General features: G+C 35.0%; 1 protein-coding gene across 2 annotated transcripts; it reads right to left on the bottom strand.

Moving 5' to 3' along the window:
* Positions 1–7654: 7654 nt before the first annotated feature.
* Positions 7655–10712, bottom strand: LOC149587225 (uncharacterized). Of its 2 annotated transcripts, XR_016380277.1 has the most exons (3): positions 10576–10712; positions 8704–10499; positions 7655–8075 (listed from the first exon to the last, which is right to left on the bottom strand). XR_016380277.1 is itself a non-coding variant. In XM_089863436.1 (2 exons), exons 1-2 carry the CDS (start codon positions 8873–8875, stop codon positions 7900–7902), a joined length of 348 nt encoding a protein of 115 aa, XP_089719562.1. In that variant the 5' UTR covers positions 8876–10565; the 3' UTR covers positions 7655–7899. The 2 variants fall into 2 exon arrangements, 1 of the variants encoding a protein (XP_089719562.1); XM_089863436.1 differs by lacking the exon at positions 10576–10712 and having other exon boundaries at positions 8704–10565.
* Positions 10713–13661: the final 2949 nt, after the last annotated feature.

Here is a 13661-nt window from a genome sequence, read left to right as displayed (position 1 = left end):
TACCAAAATTGTTATTCCATCATCGCTTAAACAGTAGAAAATTATGCAATTATCAACTATTTACACTTTTATATAGCCAATTTAAATAGCGCATTTAAAATAAACTGCGTAATCTCTCTTATGTCTTTGTTTATTCGCCCCTATTATTTGTGAGGATGAATCAAATTCCCCTGCCGATTGAAATGGTTTCGATTCTTTGGCAAATTTTCTAAATCTCAAGCTCGATTAGACTGTTTTCGGTGACAGTGTCGAAACCTAAAAAGTGTGCCCCTTTAACTAAGCTTTATGGAACTTTTTTGAAGCTTATAGAAAGCACATCCAGACATTAAAATTCTAAAGGTCAATCAGAGGGAAAAAGCTTAAAACGGAAGAGAACTTGAATTTTCAGCCGAGCAAAATATTTCTGAGAGGGCGGCATATCACTCAAGAAATTTGTCAAATTTAATTTGTAAATTAAGACAAATCATAGTGCGGAGGGGGGGGGGTTAAAGAAATGTGACGTAGTTTTTAGGGGAGGGGGTCTGAGAAAAGCGTGACGAAGCGTGATCTGGGGGGACGGGGGGGTCAGAAAATGCTTTTTTTTCGCGTGACGTAGTTTATGGACGGTCCCTTTTCAGGAAATCTGTTGGTCTCTAATATTACTACTTAGTTTAATGGTGTTAAAAGTAGGCAAGGTTACGCCACGTATATCACATTACTATACCAAATGAAGTGAAAAAGGTGTTAAATATTTTTTCTATATTTAGCACCACGTTTAAGGTGTAAAACAAACCCATTAATACACCATTTTAAGTCCCTTTTCACTCCATTTCAAAACCCTATTTACCCTATTTCAAAGCCCTAATTATTCTATTTCAAAGCCCTATTTATTCCATTTCAAAGCCCTATTTACTCCATTTCAAAGCCCTATATACTCCATTTCAAAGCCCTATTTACTCCATTTCAAAGCGCTATTTACTCCATTGCAAAGCCCTATTTGATCCATTTCAAAGCCCTATTTACTCCATTTCAAAGCCGTATTTACTCCAATTCAAAGCCCTATTTGATCCATTTCAAAGCCCTATTTACTCCATTTCAAAGCCCTATTTACTTCATTTCAAAGCCCTATTTACTTCATTTCAAAGCCCTATTTGATCCATTTCAAAGCCCTATTTTCTCCATTTCAAAGCCATATTTACTCCATTTCAAAGCCCTATTTACTCCATTTCAAAGCCCTATTTACTCCATTTCAAGGCCCTATTTACTCCATTTCATAGCCCTTTTTTATTCCATTTTAAGGCCATATTTTTTCCGTTTCAAAGCCCTTTTTACTCCGTTTCATAGCCCTTTTTTACTCCATTTTAAGGCCCTATTTTTCCGTTTCAAAGCCCTTTTTACTCCGTTTCAAAGCCCTTTTAACTTCGTTTCAAACCCCTATTTACTCCGTTTCAAACCCTATTTACTCCGTTTCAAACCCTATTTACTCCGTTTCAAAACCCTATTTACTCCGTTTCAGACCCCTACTTACACCATTTCAAGCCAATATTTAGTCCAATTCAAGTCCCAGTTTAAGCCATTCCATTCCCCTGTTCACCCCATTTCAAGTTGATTTTACTACGGCCAATAACCATTCGGGTAAAAACCCCCGCAATTTGGCGGATTTTGGATTCTGTATATTATGATGAAGTTCCAGATGGAAAACCGTAATTCTCGGGAACAAGAAGATTCTGTACCCTCGACAATCTGATTATCTAATGAAGATTGAGTGGTTTGGTAAAATGAGTAATAATTCCATGTATTTTTTAAAATATTAAGCAAAATTTAGAGTTTAGAAGAACGAAATATTTTCAAATCGAAGAAATTTACCTTGATATAGCGATTAGCAAATTGTAATATTTAAGTCTTATGCATTATGTCACACTGTAATGAAGTTTGAACATAGAATGAGTTCCCAAAAACAATTTTCTAACGTAATATAGTGCCTCTAAAAAACGACATAAGCAAATATCTCATTTTTACCTCTCCGAGTGACGATGACGTCACGAAGAGGTTTTACACTGGACGTGTCTGTCTGTCTGTCAACGCGTTCGCAGTTGGCAAATCGGAGCAAACGTGTTCGCAATTTCCGGACCGGGTTCGCGGTAAACAGAAATTCCGAAAACTGTACCTATTTAACGCCAATCGTTAGCTAGTCGTTACACCTTCATCTGCTGACTAACAGCCAATTCTTTTACTCAATACCCTCAGTATTTATTGGCTTCTAACAACAACACCATGCACTCACTAGTCCTTTGTGTATACCACATAGACACCATCTACTGGTTTATAGCACATAGACACCAATCTGCAACATTGGCTTCTACTCCATCATCGTCGTTAGGCTTAAAATGTACGCGGCGATCGGCTAAGGTTACGAGAAACGTCTAGCCTCCCAATGGCAAGGCTTCCACCAAAGATTCACGCAATTGCGGATTTTCTTATTCCTTGACGTGAATCAATCGCTTTATATACCCTAAATTTGCAAAAGTTCTGAATTAGGTGTTCGCTAGAAGTCAAACGTTAAAAATAGCTATGTTTAAAATTATTTATCGACTTAACTATAGTTAATGTAAAATACTGACGATTAAAATAATATCAGTTATATTTATTTAATTATTTAAGATAAACGTCTCTCTTTGAAGTGACACAAGTGAGAGTTTATATAGAACGAGTAATGAAGATTGCATCTGAATTGAAACATTATACGCATATCAAAGTTAATATAGAACGAGTAATGAAGATTGCATCTGAATCGAACACTATAGGCGTATCAAAGTTAATATAAAGTGAGTAGTATGAAAATATCTCTTACAAAACGATAACAATTTCTTTTTGCTGAATTCTAAATGAAAATATTTTAAATATGTTTCGGTATTACGATTCTTTTAGTAGTTTTGTAGCTATAAATCTCTGTCTCATCTCAATATTCCAAGAACATCTTTTGATATTAATATTTCAAATTTGGTGTTTACTTTTTAATTCAGCTTTACTACATTTATATATAGTGTAAACGTAAGTTTAGACTCCACTAAATAATATGGATGTTAATAGTTTATCTTTCTACAAGTTTTGTTACGATTTGGTCAATGTATTAAGATACCGAAATTGGCCTTCTTTCGTGTAATTTTTAAGGAGGTCTTAACGGCTCAGAGTGAGCCGAATGTTAAATACAAATTTAAGTGATAGATATTATGTCCTTTGAAGGAATTATTGTGGTTATGTAGTAAAAGAAGTGACAGTTTAACCTTTACAAATGCACTTGGCGTGTGCCACCAAATTTGTGATATTTATTTCCGGTTTTTCTCATTGGCTGATTGACCTTTGTTTTAAAAGTAATTTATTTATTGAAAATGTTAGCCGACGTCTCGACTGGGAAAGGTTTATTTTGGTTTCCCAACTTGTTGAACGCTGTCACCGAGAATAAGTTTATTATTATTGAAATTGTTTTTCAATTTTTACCATTTATATTTTATGAATATATGCATACGCTTACTATCAAGAGGTCAAATGCTTAAATTTGGAACCGTAGGTCTCAAAGACAACTAAGCAAAACTAACCCATGCCTTTCCTAACCCTAACCTGATCTATAAAAAGAGCAATATTTGGAAAAGGAAGATGCTTATTGTTCACAAAACCTTAATGAATTTAGCGTTATTGTTCAAGGACCTAAAGAAATAAAGCATTTTTTCGAAAAGGCCCGCTTTTATAATGCAATGACCTAATGTTAATCTCGATCTGTAGCATAAAAATAACAATTCTTATGTCATGAAATATTTTCGAATGAGCAATAATTGAAATCATGCATTGAATATATGTATAGTTTTAAAAATTGTGCTTACAGACCTAAGAAAGGTCGTGTTTAAAAAGTAAAATGTGCTCTTTATTAACATTAGTTACTCAAGAGAGTTCATTTGGATAATTTTAACGGCATCAACTCATGGTCGTGTTAATTTGAGCTTGATATAATAGAATAGCCTTCAACGTGTATATACACAATAGGAAAGGTAGTGAAATCCCACTGAACACGTCAATAACGATTCCAGTAAATGGGGTGAATAGGGGTTTGAAATGGGAAAATAGTGACAAGAAATGTGGTAGATAAGGACTTGAAATGGGGTAGACAAGGACTTGAAATGGGGTAAATAAGGACTTGAAAAAGGGTATATAGGGGTTTTGCAATAGTCTAAATAGGGCTAGAAATGGGGTAAATATAGACTTGAAATGGGATAAGTAATGGTTTTGCAATGGTGTAAATATAGACTTGAAATGGGGTAAGTATTGGTTTTGCAATGGTGTAAATATCGCTTGAATTGTGGTAAATAGGGACTTTAAATGGGTTAAATATAGACTTGAAATGGGGTAAATATATACTTGAAATGGGGTAAGTAAGGACTTGAAATGAGGTAAATAGGGGTTTTGCAATAGTGTAAATAGGGCTAGAAATGGGGTAAATATATAGTTGAAATGTGGTGAATAGAGACTTTAATGGGGTAAATAAAGACTTGAAATGGGGTAAGTATTGGTTTTGCAATGGTGTAAATATCGCTTGAATTGGGGTAAATAGGGACTTTAAATGGGGTAAATATAGACTTGAAATGGGGTAAATAGGGGTTTTACAATGGTGTAAATATCGCTTGAATTGGGGTAAATAGGGGTTTTGCAATGGTGTAAATATCGCTTGAATTGGGGTAAATAGGGACTTTAAATGGGGTAAATATAGACTTGAAATGGGGTAAATAGGGGTTTTACAATGGTGTAAATATCGCTTGAATTGGGGTAAATAGGGGTTTTGCAATGGTGTAAATATCGCTTGAATTGGGGTAAATAGGGACTTTAAATGGGGTAAATATAGACTTGAAATGAGGTAAATATATACTTGAAATGGGGTAAATAAGGACTTGAAATGAGGTAAATAGGGGTTTTGCAATAGTGTAAATAGGGCTTGAAATGGGGTAAATATAGACTTGAAATGGTGTAAATATAGAGTTGAAATGGGGTGAATAGGGACTTTAAATGCCGTAAATATAGAGTTGAAATGGGGGTGAATATGGACTTTAAAAAGGTAAATATAGACTTTAAATGGGGTAAATAGGGGTTTTGCAATGGTGTAAATATAGACTTGAAATAGGGTAAATATGGACTTGAAATGAAGTAAATAGGGGTTTGCAATAGTGTAAATGGGAGCTTGAAATGGGGTAAATATAGACTTGGAATGGGGTAATTAAGGACTTAAAATGGGGTAAATAGGGGTTTTGCAATGGTGTAAGTTTTTTAAAAATAGCTCCATTTTCGTATTATTTTAAAACCATTTAATGGTATAATCGAAGGTGTTATTTTTGTCCATTTAGGTATAATTTGAGCACCTTTTATCGAATGATGTTTTTTGAACCCTTTTATGCACCATTCATTTTAGCTAATGGTGTTAATAAAATATCGCACTATTTTCATACCATTTCACCGCCTTGTTAAGGTGTACAAATAGTGCAGAATGCGAAGGTGTTATTTTATATCAATTGCGCACCTTTTCGAGGATGAGGTTTTTTTAGCCCTTTTTTACACCTTCTATTTAAGCCAATGGTGTTCGAAACATAACTCTATATTCACATTATTTCTACACCTTTTATATTGGCCTTGCAAAGGTTTTATATTATATCGTTTATATATATTTGTGCGCCTTTTAATGAATGAGGCTTTTTCAACCCTTTTTCACACCGTTTATTTAAGCGAATGGTGTTTAAAAATTATCGCACTAATTCTATGCCATATGACCACCATTTAAAGGGGTATTCGATTGGGGTTATTTTATATAATTAAGGTATCATTTGCACACCTTTTAAAGAATTATGTTTTATAAACCCATTTCTACACCATTCGTTTAAGCTAATAGTGTTTTTAAAATATCAAACTATTTTCGTACTATTTCAGCACCTTGTCAAGGTGTACAAAGAGTGCACATTGTTTTAACACCATTATGGCACTATTTAGACACCACAATATTTTACAGTGAAGTTGGCTTTAGCTCGACCTTAAACCTATAGTTAGTTTCGAACAAAACCTAGACCAACAGCGAAGGATAATTAGGAGAAAAGGAGCTAATTGGTCCCACGCACGACTATTTTAGAGAGAAATATTCTCAAATTCGTGAATGGGAAACGATAGGACTGTGAATTGGTTCCCTTGGAACAATTACATCCTTTCAGGTGGATGTGGCAAAACGATTTGGAGATTGACGTTTAGCTCTCTCTTGCTTTGCAGAAAAGTGCCTTAAGGCCCGCAATAGTATTAGTTTTTCCAATTTAGTTTAAAAATTAGTTGATATAAATTCATTTAACACTTTGGTTTCGGGCATAAAAAATATACTTTGCATGAACCACACTTTGAGGAAGTATAAGCCCAGCTTCATTTTTCGAAGCATGACACTTCGTCTATAGACCAAAACGAATATTACCTACAGCGAAACAAACTTCCAGAGGCACGCCTACATACTGGATAATTTCCCTGTCGCCACAAGACAACACTAGAGGCAGTCCAAGCTCACTGCATCTGAGAGGCTAGCCAACTCGGTCATGCCTCTAGCGGTGTCTCCTGACATGATTGAAATTATCCACTATAGAGGTGTGCTCCTGGAAGCTTGTTTCCCTGCATGTAATATTCGTACTGGTCTATTACTTTTAAATTTGTAATATTTGATGTTAAATCATGATGACGCTTATATTGATTACAGAATTTTGAGATATGTTGGAACCAGTCAACACTCAAGGAGGATGATCCAATCTACATATCAGACGAATAAGATATTGAAGGAGAGAAGGAGCCAAGCTGTGTTTTCTACAATGCTTTTTGAAACACTTAAACCTCTTTTCAAAATATACCTTTTTGGTCACTTATTGGCAATTGGTGCTCTTGCCATGGAAGTTTCTTTGGGATTTTACTTTAGACGGTTTGAGGAAGTTTTAAAATATAAATCTTCATTCACGATATCGTGATTAGTTTAGGGGCTAGCTTCTATCATGTACCCATTTTTTATCAACTTGGATTATTTGGTAGAAAAATATAAAATGATTATTGTCAAAAACTGAATAATGTCGTAAGAACCATCTTCATTGAGAAACCTCGTCTCCTTATATTTTGGCTTGTCCCACAAACTTTGTACTGTACATAGCGAGTTCTCGTGGTGAAAAATATCATTCTTATCCCTATAATCCAGGTTAAATAATTAGACCGGAGTTTTGAAATTATAAGCCACTCCCATCAAAACATTAATCCGTTTTTGTTATTGGTCAGTCTTTGGACGTGGGAGGTTGACAAAAATGTTCAATCTATTAGAATTTGGAAATTACCAAGGACGTTCATATTTTCAAGCCTTACATTAATTTGAAACGTCGTATGTTTATACTTATTGCACTATCTAATAAATTAATTTTTCTCCTTTAGATGATTTGCTATTATTTTTAATACAATTCGTCTAACGATTAAAAGGTTCAACATAATGGACAGAGAGTAAGGACGGCCTTATAAACCCAAAAATTTTACCCCCCTTCCTTCCCCCCCCCTTTCAGGGGGGGGGGGTAAAATGTTTTGGGTTTATAAAGCCATCCCTTGGGTGGGGAGGGGGGGGGATTGATGACGTCACGTGATGGTGTTGGGGGGGGGAAGATGGGGGGGGAATTGATGACGTCACGTGATGGTGTTGGCGGGAGATTTGAATTGTTGAGCCACCTGGTGGTGGTTTTCTTGATGACGTCACGGCTAATTTTTTTTGATAACGTCACGTGGCTGGTACCTCTAGGTGGGGGGGGGGAATTGATGACGTCACGTGATGGTTTTGGCGGGAAATTTGAATTGTTGCGTCCTTGGTTGTGGATGTTTTGGGGGCATATTTTAGCGTCCTTGGTTGTGGATGTTTTGAGGGCATATTTTAGCGTCCTTGGTTGTGGTTGTTTTGGGGGCATATTTTAGCGTCCTTGGTGGTACATGTTGTTCATTGTTGCGCCACCTGGTGGTGGTTTTCTTGATGACGTCACGGCTAATTGTTGATGACGTCACGTGGCTGATACCTGTAGGGATAGGCTTATGCTATTGTTGATCCTGAAAAAGATAGGCTTAGGGTTGGCTTATTCTATGGTAGATCCTGGTAGGCTTATGCTAGGTTATTCTATGGAATATCTTGAAAGATAGGCTTATGCTAGGCTTATTCTATGTTAGATCCTGGGTGGTTTATGCAATTATAGATCTTGAAATATAGGTTTATGCTAGGCTTATTCTATGTTAGATCCTGGGTGGTTTATGCAATTGTAGATCTTGAAATATAGGTTTATGATAGGCTTATTCTATGGTAATCGTGAAAGATAGGCTTATGCTATATTAGATCATGAAAAAGATAGACTTATTATATGGTAGATCCTGGCAGGCTTATGCTGTATTAGATTCTTTGGTAAATGCTACAAAAATATACTTATATGCTAGGTTATTCTATGGTAGATCCTAGGCGTTTTACAATAGCTTCGTACATGCATTTTATAACTTGATCATTCAAAAGGTTGTAGTGAAATTTCATAAAAGTAAATTTCTCGTTCAGTTTCCCTGTCTCGGCCTTTTTTAGAGTGAAGACGCTATCCTTGTTGAATACTATATTCCCCTCCATAACGGTTACTGTTATTTTCAAGTTTAAGTAACGATAATTACCCAAGTCGCCAGTTTCCAACGCTGAATAGATCTCCGTCCACTCCTCCATAAATTCCTTCAAAACGTCTTCCGAGATGCTAACAATGGTTCCTTTTTTTTTGTCAAAACTAGGCTTGGCTCGTATCACCCCGAAAACGGCATAACATTCATGCCCATAGTCTAACGAGTGCATTTGCGCGGTTTTCTTCAGAGTACGGGTTGATATTTAGCCTGAGGGTATATTGACTGATGCTTGTATTTTTTTTTTATTGTCCTTTATTGGCTACATACCAGGTGGTTTAGAACCTTAAAAGGGTGCGTGGCTAAAGCGTAACGAATTGAATTTATCCCCATCGGCTTTTTATTTATTTATAGGTAAACACGACCAGACGCGTTTTAATGATGTCACGTGTCTAAATCTTAGGCTTATGCTATAGTAATTCTTGAAACATAGGCTTTTGCTAGGTTTATTCTTGGTAAATGCTGAAAAATATAGTCTTATTCTAAGTTATTCTATGATAGATCCTGAAACACTGGCTTATGCTAGGTTATTTTAGTTGTATAGGCGGAAGAATCAGAAATTGTATTAGGTTTAGAACATTTAATGAGCAAGAAAGATTTTTCATAGAAATATTACTACAGTTTTTTTCATACGAATACTACTAAAATACACATGAATATTGATTAAAATACTGGCATTTATATAATACTACCTTAAAAAACACCAATTTTACCATGCACAAGTGTCTTATTAGAGACTAATACCGATTTTCTATACGAATAATAATACTAAACTACATGGGATTTATATAAAATACATGCAAAGGTTATAGCTGACTACTACTAAAATACCCATGAATATTGAATAAAATACTGGCATTTATATAATACTACCTTAAAAAACACCAATTTTACCATGCACAAGTGGCTTATTAGAAACTAATACCGATTTTCTATACGAATAATACTAAATTACACGTGATTTATATAAAATACATGCAAAAGTTATAGCTGATTACTACTAAAATACACATGAATATTGAATAAAATACTGGCATTTATATAATACTACCTTAAAAAACACCAATTTTACCCTGCAAAAGTGGCTTATTAGAAACTAATACTGAACTTATTACAAACAATACTAAATTACACGTGATTTATATAAACTACATGCAAAAGTTATAGCTGACTACTACTAAAATACACATGAATATTGAATAAAATACTGGCATTTATGTAATACTACCTTAAAAAAACACCAATTTTACCCTGCACAAGTGGCTTATTAGAAACTAATACTGAATTTCATACGAATAATACTAAATTACACGTGATTTATATAAAATACATGCAAAAGTTATAGCTGATTACTACTAAAATACACATGAATATTGAATAAAATACTGGCATTTATATAATACTACCTAAAAACACCAATTTTACCCTGCACAAGTGGCTTATTAGAAACTAATACTGAACTTATTACAAACAATACTAAATTACACGTGATTTATATAAACTACATGCAAAAGTTATAGCTGACTACTACTAAAATACCCATGAATATTGATTAAAATACTGGCATTTATATAATACTACCTAAAAAACACCAATTTTACCATGCACAAGCTGCTTATTAGAAATTAATACTGAACTTCGTACGAATAATACTAAAGTACACATGAATATCGACTAAAATACAAACATTGTTATGATGCAAAGTGAAACATACCCTTTTTTATGAAGCAAAAGTTGATTTGTATTAACTATGATGCTTCCACAATTCTATTTCATCTCGAAAGTCACTGCCGTACCTGATTTAAATCTCTGGTGAATCATCTGTCCATTTGTAACACGGGCACAAGTCCTTAATCCGGTGTTTAAACTCACCGCACAGAGTACAAAAGTTTCGCTCGTCAAGAAGATGTCTTCGCTCTTTATGGGTCGACATACGGATAAGGTTTTTAGATTGAACTAAAACACAACGTCTGAAGTGCGCACAGTCACGTGATGTGCAGAAATAATTTAATTGGCCGCAGTCAGGCACGTCTTTTAAAGTCCCAGCACAATGAGGGCAATGTAGATGACCCGTACGTGGCATGGGGGCATACCCTAGTTTTTTGAGGTTTTCATGAACATTTTCGGCCATACCGAAAGAGATGTGGTCAGATGAATGAAATATACCGGAATATTACTTATTATGCTAAAACTTTTACCGATCTTAACATTTCCGAGTAAAGTATACACGAATATGGCTAGACTGTCTCTTATGTTTTCTATTTAGCACACATTTTAAGGGACATTTTTGCCAAAACAAGAATTACATACTACGTAAGGTGCATAGGAGGAAACACGTGATTTCTTACTAACCTTGTCACCAACCTTTCTCTCCAGAGTTCGGAAGTGAAATGACTCTCTATAGTTTACAAAATCCCCTTTTGGCCACCCAGGTGTGTGTTATATGACATTAAGGGGGAGGAGGGGGTCGAACATGGTTCATAACAAAAGAATTTATCCCAATGTGTTTTTTTTTACTTATAGGTAAACACGTTCAGACGTGTCGTAATGGCTTTTGGGGGCGTGGTCGAACCAGTTGTATTGTTATCAATGGAATTTATTTTGTCCTTTCTTTAATTGGAACACCCACCAGGTTTTATGACATTACAAGGGGAGCGAGGGTAAACCTTTATCCCCATCTGTTTTTTTTTTATTTATAAGTAAACACGTTCAGACGTATCTTAGGGTCTTTGGGGGGTGGGTGTCGTACCATTTGTATTGCTATGAATGGAATTTGTATTTAGAGTGATTTATTGCTTTGTTAATTGGTGGCCCATCCTACCACCAAAGATTTAATTGATTCCAGGTGGTTGCCCTGAGGGCATTATCCGGACAAGTCTCAACAAGTTATGTTTTTGTAGCGTTAGCTGAGATACAACATATCATTAAACCGAAGCATTAACCTAATACGTACTATATTTATCAAAATTATCAACCTCGAAATCAAAAATTTGTGGAAAACATAAAACGGTATTGAAAGAAGCATCATTCACAACGCATTTCGTGTTCGAAGTAAAAAACAATCGAAACGTTTTTGATCAACTACGTTACATTTTTTCGAAACGAAATTGAGCATTTAAAATTCCTAAAATCCCATAGGAATACATGGGAAAATGAATAGACCACCGAAACGAAATCAGTCGTTTAGCATACATTCTACCGACACGAAAAGCGTCATTTGAAAAACATTTCAAATTGTTAAAAACGTTTCGATAAATTTTAGCTAAATTTATCAAAATTGCTCTATGTTTCACCAAAAAAACTTTTAATTTAGCACCGATTAAGAATTTAGGATACATTTCTTAACGGTATATACTCCACCCAAGGGGGGGGGGAGGGGGGTAAGGAGATCAACAAAGATGTTAACGGCATGATTGTAAAAATAACTCACTCTGACACGCTGAAGGGTCCGTTACCATTAGGTGCGGGAGGTTGCTACGTGCTCCCCATCCTCATTGTATGTTTTGATATGTTATGGAGGCAAGTACACAAAGGCTGACAAGAATACGCCAGATCTTGGAGATCAACCCCCTAAAAACTACTTATTGTACTATTTATTTTATTGATCTTGGGAATGCTGGAATTCCTTAATCCCTGGCTGGTTTCAGAGTTTGGACGAGATTGTTCGAAGAATGACGTCATCTTACAAACATGTTAAAACGCGCCCGTAAAGAATAACTTAATCCTTTTGTTAAGAAATACTCTTTGTAATCTCTTTTGTATTTTTAAAAAATAAATGTGTCACCTTTTTAATACTGTTTTCTTTTATTTCATATATTAAGTAAAGGAGGGGGGGTAAAAGAGGGGGGTAGGAACTATTGGTGATAAATAAATCGAATAATTCTATCATCATATTCATTCATCATCATGAACTCGGAGCTGCAGAGATATCATACTTTTTACTCCTGGCCACAAGATGGAAACTATAAAAAAGCTTTAAGTAGAGCGGGGTTTTATTCGTTACATACCGATGATCTAGTACAGTGCTTCGAATGCAACGGCATTTTATTAGCCTGGAAACCCACCGATAATCCTTACGAAGAACATTTGAAACATTTCCCCAAGTGCAACTTTATCAGAGGTAGGCACACAAAAAACATACCCTTTAGCATAGATGAAACAGAGACGTACACCAAGTCAATAAATAACAAAATCAAGACCGAGGAAAAAACACCTGAAAAACCCCAAGAAAACAAGGAAGAAATTTATCATACCTTTAAAGTTAAAACTACAGATCTCGAAAGATTAGTCTTGGAACTTTACGTTAAAAAACAACTAAACGCTTTGTATATCAAAGAAAAACTTAATGACTTACGTAAGATTTAAAAATAATATTAAAATTTATCATCTTCCTTATGAAGATAGAAGAAATTACTATAGGTTAAATCAAATGCAATTTAAAATGAAAATTGAAAAAATATCCTTATTGTTAGAACCTATACTTTTAAAGAAAATAAATAACTTTTTACTTTATATCATAGTCTTTATAAATTTATTCCTACAGAAGCATCCTTTGTTATAAGCTTTCAAAACTATAAGCCTACACAATCAATCAAATATTGACAGGTTGAGAAAAAAAGAGGGGAGTCCGTAAAACCCGGTCCACGCCTTAACAGTGGCCGAGCATCTTGTTTCCCATGCATATTTATGGAATTACAGAAGATGTAAAATATTATTTTCGCTTTGGTCGGTGGCAAAGCAATTGATTCCAAAAAATATGTTGTTACACACAGATGGTGCACAGAACTAGGCATTATCTTCTATAAGTTCCGAATTGAAAAAGGGGAGGGGTTGCAAGAGCTGAAGAAACTCACTATCGACCAAACATCAAAGGTAAACCTAATTTAACAGTGGAACCTTGCGTTGACAAAGCATCCATTTACCGCCAAGGACGCTAAAATATGCCGCACAGAAACACA

The sequence above is a fragment of the Phalangium opilio genome, unplaced genomic scaffold (genome assembly GCF_054372755.1).
Source record: "Phalangium opilio isolate 3A_F unplaced genomic scaffold, DU_Popi_V2 ptg001170l_1, whole genome shotgun sequence".
Classification (NCBI taxonomy): domain Eukaryota; kingdom Metazoa; phylum Arthropoda; class Arachnida; order Opiliones; family Phalangiidae; genus Phalangium; species Phalangium opilio.
This window is presented reverse-complemented; position numbering and strand designations above follow the sequence as displayed.

Bases quoted from the DNA above. Each gene is read 5' to 3' on its own strand.
- LOC149587225 (XM_089863436.1), bottom strand. From the start codon at position 8,875: ATGCACTCGTTAGACTATGGGCATGAATGTTATGCCGTTTTCGGGGTG. The intron at 8,076-8,703 runs GTAATTATCGTT...CTATCCCTACAG, and splicing joins GTTGGAAACTGGCGACTTGG to GTATCAGCCACGTGACGTCA.